The sequence below is a fragment of the Nothobranchius furzeri genome, chromosome 2 (genome assembly GCF_043380555.1).
Source record: "Nothobranchius furzeri strain GRZ-AD chromosome 2, NfurGRZ-RIMD1, whole genome shotgun sequence".
Classification (NCBI taxonomy): domain Eukaryota; kingdom Metazoa; phylum Chordata; class Actinopteri; order Cyprinodontiformes; family Nothobranchiidae; genus Nothobranchius; species Nothobranchius furzeri.
In genome coordinates this window covers 30,249,203-30,271,702 of record NC_091742.1, presented here as the reverse complement: position 1 = coordinate 30,271,702, position 22,500 = coordinate 30,249,203, and the positions used below count along the sequence as shown (strand labels likewise).

The 22,500-nt window shown below is 48.1% G+C and overlaps 1 protein-coding gene across 2 annotated transcripts in view; it reads left to right on the top strand.

Moving 5' to 3' along the window:
• Positions 1-18,287: 18,287 nt before the first annotated feature.
• The window catches only part of emilin1a (elastin microfibril interfacer 1a), a 49,777-nt gene continuing 45,564 nt past the window's right edge, over positions 18,288-22,500 (top strand). For both annotated transcript variants that reach the window (XM_070545682.1, XM_015948368.3), the window contains exon 1: positions 18,288-18,698. In XM_070545682.1, coding sequence (XP_070401783.1) covers positions 18,586-18,698 — 113 coding nt within the window. In that variant the 5' untranslated portion in view covers positions 18,288-18,585. The remainder of the gene's footprint in view (positions 18,699-22,500) is intronic.

The window sequence follows — 22,500 nt, the reverse complement described above, 5'->3', positions numbered from 1 at the left end:
TCCACACCGAACCACTCTCCCGGTCTCCCTCTACCTGGACCAAGGCCCGACCAGACTGGAGGCACTTTTAGACACTGGGGCTGCGGAGTGTTTTATCGATCACGGACTGGTTACTCGGCTCAAGATACCCCTCACCGCCCTCGACCGACCCATTCCCGTGACCTCTGTGGACGGCCGGCCCATCATGCCGTACCCTCTCACCCACCGAACTCAGGGTCTCCACATGACTATTGACCAACACCGGGAGATCCTCCACTTCCTGGTCATCCAGGCTCCGGCTACGCCACTCATCCTGGGTCATTCCTGGTTCTGCCGCCATGAGCCTCACATCTCCTGGTCCACCAGTAAAGTCCTGGCCTGGGGCACGGGTTGCCATAACCACCGGGATCCCCTGCACCTCGGACCAGAGCAGCCACTCCCACAGACGTAGACCTGACGCTCATCCCTCCTCAATACCACGACCTCGCTCAGGTCTTCGCTAAAGAACACACTACCAGGTTACCTCCTCACCGACCCTACGACCTGGAGATCAGGCTCCAGCCCGGCACCACCACCCCTCGGGGTCGCCTGTTCTCCCTCTCTCCGGCGGAAACCCGGGCTATGGACAATTATATAACTGATGCCCTGCAGAAGGGATTCATCCGACCCTCAACACCCCCCGGGGCCGCGGGGTTTTTCTTTGTAAAGAAGAAGGAGGGGGATCTCCGGCCCTGCATGGGCTATCGAGGGTTAAATAAAATAACGATCAGGCACCGTCACCCTCTCCCTCTCATGGGCACCGCTCTGGACGCCATCACACAAGCCGCAGTGTTTACTAAACTGGATCTGTGCAGCTTCTATAACCTCATCCGTATTAAGGAAGGTGAGGAGTGGAAGACCGCTTTTATCACGCCCACTGGCCACTATGAATATCTGGTGATGCCTTTTGGACTCTGCAACAGCCCCGCCGTCTTCCAGCGGTTCATTACAGATGTGCTGAGAGACATGTTGGGTCACTGGGTCTTTGTCTATCTAGATGACATCCTCATCTACTCCCGCACGGCCGAACAGCACATCCGGCATGTTCGAGCTGTTCTGTCCCGCCTCCTGGACCATGGACTTTACTGCAAACTGGAGAAGTGTGCGTTTCACCAGGAGTCCATCTCCTCCCAGGGCCTGAAGATGGACCCCCAGAAGGTTCAGGCCGTAGCTCAGTGGCCTCTACCCACGACCCTGAAGCAGCTGCAAAGCTTCGTGGGTTTCTCGAACTTTTACCGGAGGTTTATACGCAACTTCAGTTCCCTCGCAGCACCTCTGACCTCACTCACCAAAACCACCAATCAGCCTCGCCCTTTTCGTCTTACTCCAGAGGCTGTCCGTGCTTTCCATGAGCTGGTCGGACGTTTCACTAAAGAACCCATCCTCCTCCACCCGGACCAGACCCGGCCCTTCGTCGTGGAGGTGGACGCCTCGGATGTGGGAGCGGGGGCCGTTCTCTCGCAACGGGGTCCAGACTCTAAGCTCCACCCATGTGCCTACTTCTCCCGGAAGTTTTCCCCCACACAGCAGAACTACGGGGTTGGCGACAGAGAGCTGCTGGCAATAAAATGGGCGCGGGAGGAATGGAGGCAGTGGCTCCTGGGGACCACCGATCCCTTTCTGATCTGGACCAACCACCAGAATCTCATTCATCTACAGACTGCCCGTCAGCTCAACCCTCGTCAGGCTCGGTGGGCCCTCTTTTTCGAGCCGTACCACTTCCATATCGCCTACCGGCCCGGGCTCCAAGAACCTCAAGGCGGACTCTCTCTCTCGGCGTTTCGCACCAGATGCCGGCCCCCCGGAGCCTCGGACCATTCTACCGACTCAATGCTTCCTGGCCTCCCTCCAATGGCCGTTGGAGCAGTCCATACAGGCGACACTTCCCGCCGATCCAGCGCCGCCGGAGACCCCACCGAACCGTCTCTACGTTCCCGCCTCCTGCCGGCAAGAGGCACTCACGTGGGGGCATTGTTCGCGGCTCGCGGGACATCGAGGACAAGCCCGTACCCTCCAGTTCCTCCGTCGGGCTCTCTGGTGGCCGTCCATGAGGAAGGACGTCCGCGAGTTCACTGCTGCATGTGAAGTGTGTGCTCGCTCCAAGTCCTCCAACCGACCCGGCGCTGGAGAGTTGCAGCCTCTCCCTGTGCCCAAGCGGACGTGGTCACACATCGGGCTGGACTTTGTCACGGGACTCCCGACGGTCGACCACCTGGACACTATATTGACTATCACGGACCGTTTCTCCAAGGCCGTGCACTTAGTGGCCCTGGCCGGCCTCCCCACAGCCAAGAGGACGGCCGAACTGCTCCTGGAACAGGTGGTGCGGCTCCATGGTTTCCCTCAGGACGTGGTTTCCGACCGAGGACCCCAGTTCGTCTCACGCTTCTGGAAAGCGTTCTGTCGCCTGGTCGGTGCTTCCACCAGTCTGTCCTCTGGATACCATCCGCAGACAAACGGTCAGACAGAGAGAGCTAACCAGCAGCTTGCACGCTACCTACGCTGCTTCGCTTCGTCCCAGCCGACCACCTGGCCCCGCTTCCTCCTGTGGGCGGAGCTGTCACACAACCTCCAGACCTCCTCTGCCACGAGTCTGTCTCCCTTCGAGACCTGTTACGGTTATCAGCCTCCTCTGTTTGATCAGCAGGTGCCCGAGGTGGAGGTCCCTGCTGCCCAGACGCTGGTCCGCCGCTGTCGGCTCGCCTGGATCCGGGCCCGTGCGGCCATCACCCGGGCCAACACGGAGTATGCCCGTCAGCATCGCCGCCGCCACTGGCCTGGCCCAGTCTTCCAGTCTGGCGACCAGGTGTGGCTCTCCTCCGCTAACCTGAGGATGCCGGCTGGCTCCCGGAAGCTCACTTCTCGCTTCCTGGGTCCGTTCCCTGTCCTCAAGGTCATCAATCCAGTCACCTGCCGTCTGCGCCTCCCGGCTACTCTCCGGATCCACCCGGTCTTTCACGTCTCCCAGCTTAAGCCAGTGATCTCCTCTCCACCCTCCACCGGTCCGGGTGCCTCCGCCCCACGGTGTTGAGGCGGATCGCACCTACACGGTCCGCAGGATTCTGGACGCTCGCCGCCGGGGACGAGGTTGGCAGTACCTCGTGGACTGGGAGGGGAACGGGCCTGAGGAACGCTCTTGGGAGCCCACAAGCTCGTTTGTCGACCCTACCCTGCTGACAGACTTCTGGGCCCGCCGTCCTGGGACTTCGGGAGCCGTCCCTAGAGGGGGGGGGGGGTCCTGTCACGAACTCCTCCAGCTGACTGCATTCCATTCATTCCTGACACCAACGTGGCGACTGACGTCATCACGCCGACACTACTTAAGGAAGTGCCGGCGGTCCATTCATTGCTCAGTCATCGTTCTCACCAGACTTTGTATCGAGTCTCCAGGCTTACCAGCCCTCTAAACCCTCAAGCTCAACCTACAGGAAATAACCACGCCGGTTATCTCAGTCTCTCCGCGTCTGGGCAACAGAACTCTCAGTCACGTCTCAGATCTGCCAACGAACCTGACACATTGAGAGTGGTGTTTACACCAGTTAGGTGCTAGCTTACAAACGTAATTACGTTCTCCCTGCTGCTGTTCACCGATGTGAACAAGTTATTTTTCGTGGATTAACAACACGATAAAAACCATTTCACTTTAACCTGGAACTGTTAAAAGGAACCCAGGTTACAAAACTTTGTGGTTCTTAAAAGGTAAATGTTAGTATCAGTTATATTAAAGTGGTGTAAAATAAAACATCTTAATGTCTTCATTGTTATAAAATTTGTAAAAATGGTTTCACTCGTCGGTCGCCATTGTTGTTAGCGTCGCACTGCACTCTGGGTAGTGACATCATATGGTTGTGCCTCGGTTGCAGCGGCCGGCTTTGGGACCCTGTAGGGACTGTTCAGCGACATAAACGTGTCATCGGTTCAGCCTTTTCTATTTGATCCAGAGTGAAACATTAATGATGACATCACTGACCATGTTTCACAAAACGAGCATCAACATGAAGAGCAAGAAGGGCGGGGTGAAGCGAGAGCAGGACAAAACCGGTGCTGCGTGTGCAGCAGATGCGTCTCCATGGTGACAGAGAGGGAGAGTGCTCACATTTTTGTCAGCAGAAGTTAATGGAACGTTATCATGTGATCAAACTTATTCAGTTATGAATGATTTAGGAGAATTTCAGCATCCAGAGCTGCCGTGTGCTTCATAGATGATTAGGATATTCAGTGAAACGAATAGAAAACTTTGAACATAGTAATAAATCCGGTAAATTTCTGGCCAGCCAATTAAAAATTAATAAAGAGAAAACTACCATATCTGCTGTTAAAGACTCAACTGGGAATATAGTTTATGACCCTGAAAGAATAAACAACACTTTCAGAGACTTTTACCAAACTTTGTACTCACCACAGATAAACCCATCAGATGACGAGATCGATGAGTTCCTTGACAGGATAACACTTTCTAAATTAACAGACAGCCAAGTTGCAGTCCTGGACTCGCCACTAACATCAGCAGAGCTCCAGGAAGCCCTTAAATCCATGACTAATGGGAAAGCTCCAGGTCCAGACGGGTTCCCAGCAGAGTTCTACAAAGAATTCTGGACCATTTTGGCTCCAACATTTTTCAGAATGGTGAGGGAAATCGAAGAGAGCGGCAGATTACAGCCAAACATGAACTCAGCCAATATTAGTCTCTTGTTAAAACCAGGCAAAGACCCAGCATTTCCAACCAGCTATCGCCCAATTTCTCTTATTAATGTTGATCTCAAAATAATTTGTAAAGCCCTGGCAAAAAGATTAGAGAAGGTAACCCCCTTCTTAATACACCCTGACCAAACTGGTTTCATAAAGGGTAGACAGTCGTCCACTAATTCGCGTAGATTACTTAATTTGATAGATTTCTCTTACAGTAGAAACATAGAAACTAGTATATTATCTCTAGATGCAGAAAAGGCTTTTGATAGAGTTAACTGGAAGTTCTTATTTGCAACTTTACATAAATTTGGTTTTGGGAACTTCTTCATAAACTGGCTACAAACATTATACAGTTCGCCAATTGCACGTGTTAGGACGAACGACCAAATATCAGCTAGCTTCTGTCTTCAGAGGGGGACCAGGCAGGGATGCCCACTCTCCCCCTCACTGTTTGCTATCTTTATCGAACCACTAGCAGCAGCAATTAGGCAAACAACAGGTATTAAAGGGATAAAGTGTAATAAAATAGAACATAAGATCAGTCTTTATGCAGATGATGTTTTACTCTTCCTCCAGAATTCTCAATCGTCTCTGTCTCATTCAATAGAACTGATAAACTCTTTTTCAAAAGTTTCAGATTACTCTATAAACTGGTTAAAATCAACAGTTCTACCAATTAATTTCTCTTTTGTCAATTTACTTAATACTCAACTGGAGTCAGGTAATATCACATACCTGGGAATTAATGTCTCTCCCAAGTTAGCAGATCTAACCAAATTAAACTACATCCCACTTTTAAAGAAAGTGGAGGATGATCTTGCTAGATGGAAATCCTTACCAATATCACTGATGGGAAGAGTTGCTACAATTAAAATGATGGTCTTACCCAGAATAAATTACTTATTTTCAATGATCCCAAACAAACCACCAGCTGACTGGTTTAGATCTCTGGACTCCTCAATTACCAAATTCCTCTGGCAGGATAAACCTCCACGAATTAGCTTAAAAACGCTTCAGAAGAGCAAAGACAGAGGAGGACTGGATCTACCCAACTTTTATTATTATTTTTTAGCCAACAGGCTGCAATATATACCAAGATGGTTGCAAGATAACCCACTAGATGAGTCCTGGTTAGACATAGAACAGACAATTTGCAATACGATAGAGCTTTCAGACTTACCATTTATTAGCTCAAGCGTAAGAAAACATGAAGGCTTCAAAAGTATTAGTATCAGCACTTCTCTGACAGCATGGTGGGAGTATCTTAAAATGACAGAGTCTTCACTAGTACCATGCAGACGCACACCTATCTGGAATAATCCTGATATTTTGCAAAATAATAAAATGATGAACCTTCTGGACTGGAAAAATAAAGGAATCCTATACCTGGAAAACATATATGAAGGATTGGACTTCATCCCATTTAATAGAATAGTCTCCCAATTTGGAATAGAAAAGAATAGCTTTTTAGAATACCACCAAATCAAATCTGTAGTCAAACAAAAATTTAAGCTCAATAAAATAGAATTACAAACCCCGCCAAGGGTTTTAGACTTCTGCAATCTCAAACCCCCTAAACTACTGTCTAAAGTATATAAGACACTGTCCAAAATAGACGATAGAATAGCAATCCCTATTGAAAAATGGGAGGTGGATCTATCAGTCAGCTTTGACCAGAACTTCTGGTCCCAAACTTGTTTAAAAACTTTTAAAATGATCAGACACCCCAATTTACAATTAATTCAGTACAAAGTTCTACACAGAGTACACTATACAGGTCATCGGATGTTCAAGATGGGGTTTGTGTCGTCTGACATCTGTACACACTGCACAAACAACATTCCTGACAATTACGTTCATGCACTGTGGTCCTGTCCACCTGTCCAGGAATTTTGGGGTAGAGTATGTGAAGACCTGTCAAAGTCTCTGAAATGTCATATCCCAATCACCCCCTCTCTTTGTTTACTGGGAAACCTGGATGATGTCCCGATTGAAAAATCTTTGGTTCACGTGGTTCTGACTGCCATATGCATCGCTAAGAAAACTATCCTCTTGAATTGGAAAAATAGAGAAAATCTCTGCATTAACCAGTATAGAAATCTTTTGTTAGATCATATTGCACTTGATTTAGCCTCTGCTTCCACTTCAAATAAATCTCTCTGGGCTCCTTTGATCGGTTCCATCACATAGCGGTGATGGGGGGCCGTTGATGATGTCCTGCGGGATGATGTGGGTGGGGGGGTGGAGGGTCTGAGTTTGGAGTATCTGGATGTTCCCTGGGGATGGGTTCACTGGGGATGTCTGGCACTGGGGGGCTGTTCCCCCCCTCTGGAGGTGCTTGGGTTGCCTCGGGGGGTGTACTGCTGGCGGTTGTGAGTGGGGCCCCTTGGAGGTCTTGGCGGCGGCCATGGGTTACTGCCTGGCGGCTGCATTGCCCCTGGGTGGGTCTGGGTGGGGGCCTGGGGGCTCGGGGTGTTGGGGTGGCCGGCCCCGTGTGGGGATCTGGGCTGGGCCTTGGGGGTCGGGTCCCTACATGTACGCTGCCGGGAAGAAGGCAGGAATACGCAGAAGTACCTGGCCCGGGTTCGGGGGCGTAGGGCAGGCCCTGGCTCCTCTGTTGTCCCATCACAGGGGAGGGGGAGGTCCAGGAGGGGGAGGACCCAACCTTACCTGGATGTCTTATGTCTTATATATTCTGGAAGTTGTGCAAATGCAGGGATGGGCATAGATATTCTGCTGGGGTGGGGCTGGGTCGGCTCCCTCGGGCTCTGTGGGGCTCTGTGATGCTGCTGCTTTGGGCCCTGGCAGGATGGGCTGGGGTCTCCATGCCCTGGGCGGCGGTATGACAACGGAGGTGCCTATTGGGGTCAGTGGGGGAGCTGGCTCCCTGGAGGGCTAAGCCCTACCAGCCATTCCTCCCCATCCCCGTTTATTTCTCTCCTCCTGCTCCCTCACATCATCACACAAACATGCACATAGGACCTTGGGGGGTGGACAAGTCGAGGAGTGCAGGTATGGACCCCATTTCCGCATTCCTGTGGCTTCCTGCCCCCCAATTTTATTTGCACCTTATGCACTTCCACCGACGACATTCCACGCAAACATACACTTAGGGCCTTGGGAGTGAGCACATTCAACGGCACTTGGCAGGGGGAGTTCTCAGCCTCCTCCCGAGTGCCGGTGCCCACTTCGAATTTTAAACTGCATTTAGACACCAAGGGCTGTGGGTGCAAGTAGGGTGGTGCAGTGGCATCAGCTGGCATAGGCCAGAAAATGCCCGCACTGCCCGCTCACCACAGCAATAGAATACACCTCATTAACACACAACACTATGTTGGAGCAGGTGGAGGGAGACCAGGGGGTCTTAGCACACCTCTGTTGTTGCTTGGCTGCCTGGGGCTGGAGACTAGGAGGGAGATCTGGCCGTCTGGTTGGGGTCTGGGGTGGTGGGTTGCTGTGCTCGGCGGTGGGCGGGGGAGCCTGCTCATCAGCACCCCAGCAGAAAGGGTCAAACGCTGGTAACCGGTGGTGGTTGTACCCCATGTGCAGCATTACCGGGACCAGAGTGAATAGGGTGTGTATGGGGAGCATGAATGGGTGTCCTGCGTGTATTTTTTTAAGTCTTTGGTTGTATGTGCATGTGTGAGCATGAGGGAGGGAGTGTGTGACTGTGTTTGTGTATGACTGTATATGTCAGGTGGGGCCTTTGACTCCTCCCTTCTCCTGGGACCTCCTTTGATGATATAGATCTTCGTCTCCCCTCCCCCCTGTCACACCTGGTGGGGGTGTGATGCCTTGGTCTGCCTGAGTGTTCGTGGCTCCCGGGTCAGGGAGTTTAAGATTTTTGGCATCTGCCTGATCAATCCCGGTGGCGGCCTGGGGGGGTCTGGGTCCCTGGGCTCTGCTGGGTCCCCGGCGGGGGTGGTCGCCCCTGGGTCCCGGGTCGCTGGGTCCCGGACTCGGCCGGCTAGGGGGTGGGAGGCTGCGGGCAGGCCTGAGGACTTGCCGCTGATATCTCCCGGGGCTCTGCCAGCTGCTGGTTGTGGCCCCCCGGGGCGATCCTCTGTGCCTCTCGAGGGGGGCGGGGGCCTTTCTGGTTGCGGGCTCCTTGGGGTTCCTGTGTTCTGGGGCAGCGCCTGGATCTCTGGGACTTGGAGCTCCCCCCCGTCTCCTACGCGTCTTTGGGGGGCAGATCTGTGGTCCCTCACACTCTCTATTGGACGCTCCTATAGATAAACCTTACATAAACAAGCGCGTGTACACACACAGGTGCTCACATGGTGCTCTCATAAGTATGGGCTTGGGCACGTTCAACACATGTCTTAAGACTATGGTGGGGACTCAATGCACTGTGGTATATTATCGTGTGACTGTTTAGTTAAACAATGATTGATTATATATTTCTTCATCAAGTTGACGCAGTGATAGCTTGATTTTGTTATATTGGTGTTGTGTCCCATTTTTTTTGTTATGTTTTGCTTTTTTCTCGTCTCATTTTGCAGGTCTAGAAGCAGACTCTTGTTCATTATTGTTTATTTTTGTTGAATCCCCCCCCCACCTAACCCCCTCTCTCCCCACCTTTTCTCTTTTCCTTTCTCTTTCACCTCTGTCTCCGTGTCTGGTCGAAATTACAAAGCATTCAAAAACAATAACAATAAAGTTTTAAATATCAGGTGCGACATTAAAAGCAGACTCTTTGATGCTCCACCTGAGACATTAAAAGCAGATGCTCTGATGCTCCACCTGAGAGTAAAACTGTAAGGCTTGTTACCAGCATTCAGACATCAATTCTGCTTGCTTCACAGCCAGACAGGACACGTTAAAAAAAAAAAAAAAAAAAAAAAAAAAAAAAAAAAAAAAAAAAAAAAAAAAAAAGGATATTCAGTGAAACGGCTTTAATCATTTTTGCAGATATGATATACGTGGACAACACTGTGTTGCTGCACTTACTGACTTGTTTTACTGACGGAAGAGGTGAATGTTCAGCTTCATCCGTGACGAGTCGCGTGTCCGATGGTTGGCTGAACGTGACATAAGCTGCAGCTGCAGGAGCGGGTTGTCCGGCTCAGGGCAGCGTCTCTCGTCTCTCCGAGGGCGTTTAAGCTCCTTGTGTGGGGAAACGGTCACTAAAGCGTTTAGTTTCCACCTTCTCTTACATCCAGCTGCTCTGGTGAGCTCTTTAAGTAGCCGTGGTCGACTGTAAGCCTCAAACACATCAGGAGAAAAATGTTGGGAACACAGCCGCAGATCTTTGGGAAGTTGTGTCCGTCTACAGGCATCTTCCCACTGCTTTCTCCTCTTGTTGCCAGTGGGAAAGCTGTAAACTCACATCACTCCCCTTGTTGCCCTCTGACTGGAAATTACATCCAAAAGTAGCACAATGCAGCATTTTACTTCATTATTAATATGGTGAGCGCGTAAACAAACTCTAGCATCAGTAGATATTCTTCCAAGAGCAACCAGTATACGTCATCGCCGCCAGAGTGCATTGAGTGCGGAAAACATGGCGATCTACGTGTGTCAAAAAATGTACTAAATATTATAATTTCTAAATAAACTGCAATATTTTGTGTGTTTCTAACAACAGAGTTTGGTACAACAGAAAACTTGTGGCTTATTAGGGCACACACGTCCTCGCAGCCGGAGTTCCTTTTAAAAAATAACTAAAACGGTCGGGATTCCTGCCAGTGGTCGTCGCTGGCGGGGTCACAGAGTTCAGACAGGGATGAGGCAAGATATCTCATTTAAAGGCGATGCTCATCATACTAAATAACACAACAGAATTTCACACTCTTAGAACAATGTTGTGATACAAAGATGATCTCATATTTCACCAGAGTGGACGGGATGGTGCGTTCTCCATGCTGAAATATAGGGTTATCAACACTAAATAAGTCATATAAACACATCATTTATCATTTCAGCTCCGTCTGAATCCGTTCCCATGAACGCTAATCTTACCTGGTGAAACGAGTTCGCTGCAAACCCAAAATACTTTGAGGCCTGCTAGTCCGCTTGATAGATTGCAGCGGTTCATCTGTGTCATCAGTCTCCATCGAAGTTGTTTTTAAAAACAAATGTGTTGAGTATCATCCTTATGTTGGTGCAGCCAACCGTGCACAAACACACCGTTACCATTTTACTCTGAAATCAACTAAATAAAAACGAGAAAAGACTACAAACTGGCTTGACTTGACTTCGCACGAGTTTCCATGTGTGTAAATGGCCTTTTTGCCATCCACCATGGCAAAGGGGGCGGTCCCATGAGCAGCGTGACATCACGCCACTTCGGGCTGAACTGACCCGACTGATTGGCTGGTTGAAATTCATGCTTGTCTTTAGGGAGGGCCTCTGATTCGCGGTTAGAATCAGCCAGCAGGGACTGCTTCTCTGATGCAGCTCGGAGCTGCCGCTCCAGCCACGGCAGCGCGAGGACAACCAGCGCTGCCAGAGAGCACAGGAAGCAATACCAAAGTGTCCCAAAGCATCCCTGCTCACGGCCACCCTTGTTTACTAACTAGAGAGGACATCACAGACTTCACACCTGTTCCCCAGAAAGCTGTGTGAACAAAACCTGGCCATGCATAACTGGGCTGGACTGGGCCAGATGTGAAAACACCAATGGATCCACAGGTTGTGGTCAGGTCCAGTACTTTTCTTCCTTGTTCGTCTGGATCCCTTCTGGTCTTTGCCACACACTCGTTCTTGACTCACCACTCGTAAGAGGAACTTTGTTTTCCAGAACTTTATTGAACCAATGAACAGAATAGGGAGACTAAGGCCCTGTCCACACGTAGTCGGGGATCTGCCAAAACGTAGATATGTTTCTACGTTTTGGCCTGTCATCCACACGAAAACTGAGTTTTTTCACACAAAAACGGATCTTTTTAAAAACTCCGGCCAAAGTGAAGATCTGCGTTTTCTCCGTTTTGGGTGTCTGCGTGTGGACGGACAAAACCGGAGTTTTAAGGTCCGCAACGTCACTTTCCATGACAAAAAAATGCTGACATCACGTGTGCGACCTGTGTTTACACTAGCCGACAGCATGGATGCCCTCAGAGCTGCGCTCTGTCACTACCCGATCCATCAATTGTCCAAGCGCTTTCTGCTTGTTTGTTTTTGCAAGCGGAATTACTGCTCCTTGCGGAAGACCACAGACGAAGGACGAGGTTAAGAACGGGGGAAGTACTGCCGCCTACAGGTCTGGCATGTCCTTAACAACGTATTTATCCGGGTACGTGTGGACAGAGTTTTATTTTAAAACGCGGTGGTGTGGATGCAAGTTTTTGGAGGGGCGGATATTCGTTTTCAAAAAACCTGGCTAAGTGTGGACTAGGCCTAAGTCACTTCCAGACCATGGGTTCCCGGAAGAACGAAAAAATGAATGCAAGCCAACGGGGCTAAAAACGCGATTGGAAAACCATCCTAAATATGTGAATGTATAGTCCAACCACGAACCATTGAAATGGCTCACTTATAGGGGTGGAATCTACAGTTGTCTTTCAAACTGTCTCTGCATGCTACTGGTCAGCGCTAGGACCAATCAGAGCAATGGACAACGTGATGTACTCACCTCTACGGATGCCAGGCAACCAGGCATTCTACTATGAACTATTAAAGACATTTTCTATATAAGGACTTGGGTAACTATCTGGTCTTGACTCAAAGAAAAGCCCAAGTCTGAATAGATGACATATAAACCAGCCTAACGCTGTTCCTTTGATCCCTACAACATGTTCAAGTCTTTCTAAAAGAACATTGTGATCTACTGTGTCAAAGGCAGCACTGAGATCTAACAAGACTAGAACAGACACAAGATTCTTATCTGAGGCCATGAGAATATCATTTGTAACTCTCACTAATGCAGTTTCAGTGCTGTGATTCTCTCTAAAACCAGACTGAAATTCCTCAAACAGATCATTAGTGTTTAAATGCTCACATACTTGTTGCTCCATTAAGCCCGGACCACACTGTGCGTTCTTCGTCCGTCTTAGACAAATCCCTCGCCATGAACAGAATCGTGACAAAAAACGATGAACGTGAGGGTGATTTGTAAGCAAGCCTACGACTCCCATCCACAATCGACCTCTAAAAGTACACATGGGGAGTGAGAAGAGTACAACTCTAGATTAGCATTAGCACCATTAGCGACAGTGGAGGCTACACACAGGAAGATGTTTGGAGTTTGGTTCTGAGTCTAATAAAAGAAGTGTTAACGGTGGCACTTTTTTCTCTTTTCATCATTGTTGTCTTGTATTTCAGTCGGCTTTTAGTGACGTGTGCTTTTCAGCGAGTACGCTTGTGACGTTAGCATCTCCTGCTAGAGCGAGACATCAAGCAGTATGGCTCATTGAGAGCATACAGCGTGCCACCTTAACATCTCAAAAATAAGACCTCAGCTGCTAGACAGAATTGTAAATAATTATTCACGTAGTAATTTTTTCTCGTCGTGACTATTGAGTATTATCTTTACAACTCTTTACGAGAACAGTGCCTGACTTTTCTGTAATACCGGCATCCACATCTCTCCAGTTCTTGCTGAACTCCATAAGCTCCTCACTTTTAGAGCTTTCACATCTCAGAGCTGTTGACGACTCAGAAAACACCATGCTCGCTCAGATCAACAGGTCATCAGCTGTTGGCTGAGCTCTGTACCCGTTTTAAAACTCGAGGAGATCTGGCTTTTGGGCAGTTGCTCCTGCCCTGTGGGATGCCTTGTCTCAGACTGTGGGTGTTAAATGTTCTGGAAGCTTTTAAGAAGCAGCTGAAAACACATTTTTTTACAGTCTCATAAATCATCAAGCTTTTATTCACACTTGTTCCTGTTTATTCATGCACTTTGTGAGAGGGTTTATGCAAAAAGTGATAAAGTGTACTTATTTACTTGTTTAGATATTGACTCGCCATTATTTTCTCAATGGTTTCAGGTAAAGCTGTTGTCTAGAGTCTTCCCCTTTCAGGATTCATGTTTGATTTTACAGAAATCCAAAAAGTGATATCGTCATCATGTACTGTGATATAATGTAGGAAAAACAAGCCCGCCCCCGTCCTGTTGAGCTCAGTGCAGTATAGACTGAGTACCGAGCACTGACCAATAGTGTTAGACTACCGCTTACGTACAGACGTTATCCACAGCGCGATTGTTACTCATGACAAAAATGCATGAGGTCATGAGTAAACAGTATAAAGTGACCTGCATGCTCCACAGAAACAACGTGGTGACTCCACCCCCTACACAATCAGTGGCCAGTCGTGATGCTGGCCCTAACCCATGTACCTCAAAGGAGCAGGGACTCAAAGTTGGGGAAAAAGTAGAGGGAAAATATTGAACTGTGCCGTTGGAAACTGTGGTCAGGCCGAGCTGCATCGGTCCAAGTTACTCCAGCTTTAGATGTTGGTTTATAATTTATTAAGGGGTCACTAGAATGTAAACCAACATTTATATTTTTTGTTGAATAAAGACAGATTGGGCGGTCAAAAGTAGCATGCCAAAAAGTCTAATCAGTGTGTGACCTACTTTTTATGGAAATCAGAAAGTTGGAAAAGAAAAGAGGAAAACTGTCCCCAAGCAAGGCTCCCTTAATGCGCCACAAGGTGAAGCCCCTCCTCCTCAAACCTGCATGTCTCCACCCCCTCCAGTCTCTGCCATATAGAAACTGTAATGATAATAGAGGGTAAATAGCTTAAGAGCTATTCAATATTATTATTACTTGTGACCGAGAGCTGTAATAGTCTATATAAATAGAATATCACCTTGCCTGGTCTTTATTTGTTTTAGTCAGAAGATTCTAGGATTCTTTTATTCATTAAGGGATCGTGCACACTGCTTAGATCCAAGAAAGTCAGGTTTATAAAGAAAATAAGAATTTATTTCACAAACCATTAAGACTTGACGAATTGTTTAAACTTATTTACTGTGAGTGGTGCGAACTAAAGGATGGTGTCTGGAACTTGTGTGTGAATATAATGTATTCAGAGTCAGAATCACGAGAAAGCTGAGTTCTGGACATAAACGAATTTGGTTTGCAAATAAGCCGTCGTCGTCTTCCTCCGCTTATCCGGGTCCGGGTTGCGGGGGCAGCATCCAGACTAGGGAGCTCCAGGCCGTCCTCTCCCCAGCCACCTCCACCAGCTCCTCCGGCAGGACCCCAAGGCGTTCCCGGACCAGATTGGAGATGTAACCTCTCCAACGTGTCCTGGGTCGACCCGGGGGCATCCTGCCGACAGGACATGCCCGAAACACCTCCCCAGGGAGGCGTCCAGGAAGCATCCTGACCAGATGCCCAAACCACCTCAACTGGCTCCTTTCGATCCGGAGGAGCAGCGGTTCTACTCCGAGTCCCTCCCGAATGTCCAAGCTCCTCACCCTATCTCTAAGGCTGTGCCCGGCCACCCTACGGAGGAAACTCATTTCGACCGCTTGTATCCGCGATCTCGTTCTTTCGGTCATTACCCAAAGCTCATGACCATAGGTGAGGATTGGGACGTAGATCGACCGGTAAATCGAGAGCCTGGCTTTCTGGCTCAGCTCCCTCTTCCCCACGACAGATCGGCTCAGCGTCCGCATCACTGCAGACGCCAAACCAATCCGCCTGTCGATCTCCCGATCCCTCCTACCCTCACTCGTGAACAAGACCCCGAGATACTTAAACTCCTCCACTTGAGGTAGGACCTCTCCCCCGACCCGGAGTTGGCAAGCCAATAAGCAAAAAAGCCATCAAGTTCTTATTATCAAAACCACATGCAAACACTATCTCGCTGTGTCTACCTCACCCGTTCTGGAAGACCCCCGGTGCATCCGAGATGTCCCGGGGCTGATGACCCCATTGCACCTGGCTCGTAGAAAAACCTCAATGCGCCCAATTAAGTCTTGGGATGTCTCCCCGGGTCACAACAATAGATGAAACCAGGCGTCTTCAAAATTACTCTGAAGGAGTTTGCGTCAGCTTTGTTCTGCAGGAACTATCTGGTTGGTTCTGCTTCGCAGGTGCGACAAAGGTTTAAGGTTTTGACAACATGTCAAATCTTTGTGGGTTATAGAGGCTTTTTGCTCAGATGGCTGGTCTGAAGCTTTTCTCTAGAACCCTCGAACCGTTGAACTGTTCGAACTGAGGAACAAACCAGAGCTGGCTAGTTTTAATGGATTGATGTTATGATTGACGAGCCAACCACAGGTTGGCACGTTTGAGGATATTACCAAGCATCACAGAGACACACCCTCTCTGTGATGGAGACTCTGAATCTGGGCAAAAGCTTAACTTATGTGCCATGGGTTTTTAACTCTACTCTGTCTTGTGTGAGTGCAAATGGTGATGACCTCATCCAGTAAACCTACTAATCATATATCATGAAACACAGATCAATGAACATTTCATTTTTTATAAATGGCAATATCTAATGATCATCTTTAATTATATAATCTTCTTTCTTCTTCTTGGAATAAAGGAGTTTATTTAAAAGAGTTCCTCTGTGATGGACCTTGGAGGAGAATGTTATTGTTTATGTTTTATTATCTCTCAGAGCTGCAGTCCAGCTGATGTAAGGAAGTAGGCTCTGATTAAAGGGACTATGTGCAGACTCCCAGACTCTTGTGAGGGGAAAAGATTGTAGGTTGTCACAGCCAGGGGTAAGTTGACCTGGCTGTGAATTTGACTTGTGGGATCTCAAAATCAGGCCATTTCATGACGTTACAAAACAAATGCACCCGCAAGTGGAAGGCCATAACAACGCTAGCCCCAGCTACAGCTAAGGCTCTCCAGTTTGAGTTGTTTTGTTCATTTAAAAGGAAGGACACATTGAGAAAACTTGTAGTGATAGTAGGTATTTGCGCACAATTCCACAACAACCAAATTGTCAGCGGGAATGGTTGACCATCATTTTTAACCATGCTAGGAGGCTTCAATCCAAATATGGTGGTATGCTCCAGTCAGTTCATACGGTACTCGTTCTCAGTCCTTGGACTGTATGAATCTGGCTTAACACAGCAACTGATACTCAACAGTGGGCTGTACCAGCTACTTGGTCACCTCATCCATCATCTGTAAGGAAAAAGCATCGTTCCCTCACAAAGGCATTCCAGCGCCACAGCTACAAAATCCAGTCCGATTCAAATCAATTCTTTTCTTATTTTAATACGCCAGTTCCAAATCAAAGTTGGCCAAGTGTGAAATGTGAGCTTCACATAGTCTTTACAGTTTCAAACAGTTGTAGTTAACATTTCCTTTACACAAGTGAAAACTTGAAGCATAATACAAATAATTTAGTTAAACAAAATAAGATTCAAACTAAAACAAGCTGGACACCTAAATTGTGACTAAAATTTTAGTCGAAAGACCAAAACTAAATAAAAATTTCTTGTCAAAATTAAAACGTGGAGTTGCTAATGCTAACAGTTAGCTTCTACTAGGCGAGGCGTTCTCTGCTGTTTCCTGTGCGCTAAACCAACAACGGTCTTCTCCGTCATGGCTCAAGATGGGTGAGTCCATGAACTTTCAGTGAAAGTGTGACATAGATCTGTCAGGATTTTCTAATCCTAGAGTTTCACCGTCTGTTTTCTATCAGAATCTAATGAAGGAGATAGGCGTAGGAGACTATTTTCATGTTCAGCCTGCATGGAAAAACTCTGAGTGACCCATTATAATCAGTAATATTCATTAAAAAACGTTTTGTTTTGTTGTTTCAGGAAATTATTTTTTTTCTAAATGTTTTTTCAGTCAACCACACCTTTAAATAAATAGGTTGAGAATGGAGCTGCAAGTAAAGGTTTAGATGAAGCTAATATTTCTGAGAACTCTGGAAGCTCAACAGAGTCCAAACGGTGTCGTGTTAATTAATCTAAGACTTGGGAATTGTTTGGGGATTGCTGTATATATTAAGCCTATTAAAAAGGTTTGTACCATTATGTCCAAATATGAGAGTCAACTAGAACTCATTTCTTTAGACCAACACCGGGCACTGGTGGTGGTTTCTGCCCTACGCCACTGGGCGTCATGGGCCGGTGTCTTGGCTGCTGCCGTGGATCTGTTGCTGCCAGGGCAGATGGCTCCGCTGATGTGTCGTTCATTACCTGACCCATCTGAACTCAGCCTATTGTTTCCTCTGGTGTTCACGAGTGTGTGTGTGTGCGTGTGTGTGTGTGCATGGACGAGTGTGCGGGTGATTGTATGTCCACTTTTGGAAGTTGGGTGCGGGAGGGGAACTGTAATTGTTTTATACTTGGGGAGGGGGGCTGGGATGGGAATGTGGGATCTATGGGGCCATTTTAATCTGTAAAGCACTATGAGTTGCATTTTTTTGTATGAAAAGTGCTATATAAATAAAGTTGATTTGATTTGATTTGAACACTTTATAAATGTAAATCTAAAGCTGCAATGAAAACGTCAATAATGTGAACCGGAGTCGCTGCAACTTCAGTTATGGAGATTTATTATTGTTTTATGTTTCCTTATATAGGCTGTTAATGACTTCCACCTGTGTGTGTGTGTGTGTGCGTGTGTGCGTGTGTGTGTGTGTGTGTGTGTGTGTGTGTGTGTGTGTGTGTGTGTGTGTGCGTGCGTGCGTGCGTGTGTGTGTGTGTGTGTGGATTGGCGTTTGTTATTGAGAAGCGAAATGGGAAGAGCACGTGCGCGCCCGCGCACTGAGAGCCCCTCGCTGGCAGCTCTGGAGGTCTGACGGGAAACGGCTCCTTCTCTGCAGCACCATCGCAGTCAGTTCACCTACCGAATCACTCATGACCGGACTGTACCGGACCTCCTGAGGCGCTGAAACCTGAGGTCTGTTTACTCATGTTCCGACAACCCGGAGCTCCCGAACAGAACCTGAGCTGGAGAGAAAGTTTGGAGCTAAATGACAGATTAGTGCGTAAAGACGCTGGACTCGATGATGGATACCTTATTCTACTTGCTCGCCTTCGTCCTGGTCCGGCCCGGTTCGGGTCTCGGATATGCGGAGTCCAGTATTCCGTCGGGTCAGAGAGCGGCCAGCAGACACAGGTAAGTTCGGACGAACCTGTGGCGGGTTCTGCGTGATTGAACCAAGTTTAAACCCCTCAAGGCTGCGCGTCACGAAAATGTGACGTAAATCTTAAAAGTAATTAATTAATCAGCTGATTTAATCAACGTGTTTGTTGGTTTTCTCTTCATCACGTGATTTCACAAAAACTCGCGAGTCTAAATAACTAATAAGTGAGATTTTGCTGTTTTCTACTCGGTTCTGATACGAGATCAACGAGTCTCGCTGCACAGGAAGTGTCTTATTAAGGGTTATTAGTTACATCTGTTATGGTAACGGTCATAGCGCCGTTGGAGCCCCCCAAGGCGCTTTACAGCGCTGGTTCCTCCTGAGCACCACCAGCTGGCCAGACTGGTAGACAGTCCCCGTCGCCTGGTTTTATGTTAGTGTTCGGTTCTGTACCCAGCTGCTAAACGACTGCATGGGGGTGCAGTGGACGTGTGTGGATGTTCCCAAATAACCAGAACAGCTGAGAAAGTTATCCATAGACCTCACCTGGTGAGAAAGCCCCGCCCCTTAAGCTCTACATCAGGTAGACTTTAGAGTAGAAGCACCACTCAGGTTTTAAAGGGGTCTCCGCGAGCTGGACATTCCATAGCTGACTTGTGTTTTTGATGGTTTTTGTTCAGCTTAGCAGTGGCGGGTTTAGCAATTTGAGGGCCCAAGGTGAACACAGACACGGGCCCCCTTACACCAAATTTACCCAATCTTATCTTTAACTGGATTTGCAAAACTCCCCTCTTCTGACTCGAGTTATTTTTCCTTCTTATTAGTCCTCCTCTTTTTTCCTGTCTTTCTCTCCCTTTGAGTGCTTTCTTCTTCCTGTCAGCGCTCCTGTGCTTTTGCCTTTATTTATTTTTCTTCTATTTTCCATTTTGGTCTATGTTTTCCTCCCTTTAAACATTTTCCATTGTCTTTCCTTTCTGCGTCCTTTTGATGTTTACATAGAAAAACGGCGTCACTTTCAGAAGTGAAGATAAAAGGTTTTTTTGAATCAGGCTGCTTCTTTCTCTCATTGGAGCCACTAGGATAACTCCATTTCATGCTTCATGTTTTGACTACTGCTTCGGGTTTGTTACGAACGATCCCGCCTCTCTTCTTCTTATTATTATTCTTATTCGTGGTCTCATGGCACTTGGCAAACAACAAATTGGTGCATTACTGCCACCAACTGGACTGGAGTGGAATGACTACCAATCACTTCCTGTTTGTGCATCGGCGTCTTAAAGGAACAGTCCATAGTGGGATTAACAGAGGGGTGCTGGTGGTCAGGGCGAGGGGGCCCCGACCTATGCCTAATGGTAAAACCGCCACCGCAGCTTAGAGTTGATAGTGTCACACTAACAAACATTTGAGTATGAATATAAATTCTAATGCATTAATGACACACACACACACACACACACACACACACACACACACACACACACACACACATATCCATAAGCATACTGAATAAGTATTAAAAACTATAGTAAAAGAATGGTAAGATAATCTACAGATTCAGGAGAGAAATGGCTGAAGGAAAGAAACTGTTCTTGTGTCTGGTAGTTTTTGTGTACAGCGATCTATCGCGTCTGCCAGATGGGAGGAGATGGAAGAGAGTAGATGCAGGATGTGTGGCATCTTGGACAATATTCACTGCCTTTTTCCTGGTCCTGCTGATGTGCAGTTCCTGGACAGAGGGCAGTTACTTGCGTTGATTTGAAGCGTTGTTTGTGTGTGTCCCCTGAAATTAACGAGACACGTACGAATGCTGCAATAAACAAGTAACCGGTAGGTGGAGTCAGCATAGCGAGCGAGACACACTCGCTATGCTGACTCGGTCTCTGGTTATGGGTGTGTGTGTGTGTGTGTGTGTGTGTGTGTGTGTGTGTGTGTGTGTGTGTGTGTGTGTGTGTGTGTGTGTGTGTGTGATGGAAGAACATGCTGTCAGAATGAAACTGAAGGTTTTTACTTGACTCATTCTTACATGAAACAGTAGAAACATAAAACGTGACCATCAGAGCCTTCTGACACTGTTTTTGAATGATTGAAGTGTGTTTGGCATGAAGTGTGTTACCCACAAATGTATCCCATGAGACCTGGGTCCTAATTAAACCTTCGTTATTGAACTTTCAAAGAAAAGCACTTGGATCTCCATCAGCTGCTGATGAATAGTCGCTTGTGAAGCCGACACATGCTAGTTTTTATTGTGAGCTTGGCACCTCCGTCCATTTTCTGGCTGAGGGTTCCTTGTTTGAAAGTCCCCCCCCCCCTCCCCCCCCCGTGTGTGTGTGTGTGTGTGTGTGTGTGTGTGTGTGTGTGTGTGTGTGTGTGTGTGTGTGTGTGTGTGTGTGTGTGTGTGTGTGTGTGTGTGTGTGTGTGTGTGTGTGTGTGTGCTGGCTCCATCAGACCAGTTACTGCAGGAGGAAGGTATTGGAGGAGCCAGCCTCCCTCTCCTCCTATCGTGTCGCTCCTCCCTGCCTTTTGTGGCTCTTTCAGAGCTTCTGGTCACGCCTGCTTTGCTGCTTTCACTCCACACACCGCTTGTTTTACCACCAGCACGGTTTTATTTCTGCACTCTGCTCCTCTTTTACAAATGAAAATCCATTTAAAACAGCAGTTGCTACCAGGATTCTCTCGAATCTCATCTTTCCATTTGATCAACTTGTGGTCTTCCCAACCAATCGCTGCCTCATCAGTAGGCAGCCACAGGAACCTGGGCAAAGCTGCACACACACACACACACACACACACACACACACACACACACACACACACACACACACACACACATTCTGGCTCGTGGCTCTGCAGTTTGCCCCACTGACATCAGTTTGAACTCAGCTGATGTGTTTTGACAGATGTGAGAAGTATTCCAGCAGAGGTAGAGGCTGATGAGTGGGCTGAAGACGTCCAGCTGAGGTCTTCGGGGAGATCAGGAAGACCTAGAGCTCTCCGACACATCTCCTGCCAAAAAGTTAAATAGTCATGCCATCCCGTTAGCTATGGGATGGCATGACTATGATGTGGGTAGTCATACCGAACCGAGGCTTGATGCTGGTGGGCCCTATCAGTTTACTTTTATTTTCACAAATGATCTCTTTCAGTTTTCTTTTGAAAGCTCCTCGTTTTATGATGACATCTTCTAAACAAGCTCCCAGAGAGTTGAACATGCCACGTCTGCACCTCACCTGTTGGTGCTTTCCACCATGTTGTAATGTTCACATGCGCACTTTCCTGTCTCAGCTGCTGCTTCGCTCAGCTCTGGTAAACCGAGCTTAGCCGGCGCAAAAGCCTGGATGGAATAATCTTACACCTTTAGATTCTGCTCCTCCCCATCCAGGTAGTCCAGGTTCCAGATCGCTCCTCCCCTGGACCGTAGACTTTAAAACCAGGTCCACCCTGGAGGAATGATGCTCCTGAGGGAGTGTGTGTGTGTGTGTGTGTGGGGGGGGGGGGGGGGGGGGGGGGGGGGCACTGCTGTAAGCTAGCGGGGAGAATGCTGATGCGGAAAAGGCGTGTCGCCACCTACAGTACAGGAAGGAACAAACCTCATGTGAGGTTGGGTTCTCTGACCGACATCAGCTGGGATGAAGGCTCCGGTTTTACGGTAGATCGTCATGGAGACCGTAGGTGGGAGGGAATCAGAGAGGGAAACGGGGGATGGGCTCTAATGCTTCAGTAGAAAATACAACCTTCTGTTGAGGGACCTTCCCTTTAGCTTTCTGTGTAGCCACAGACAGTGACCTAGGGGGAGGGGCTTATCTCAGCAGTTGAACTTTGACCCCTACAGGTCAA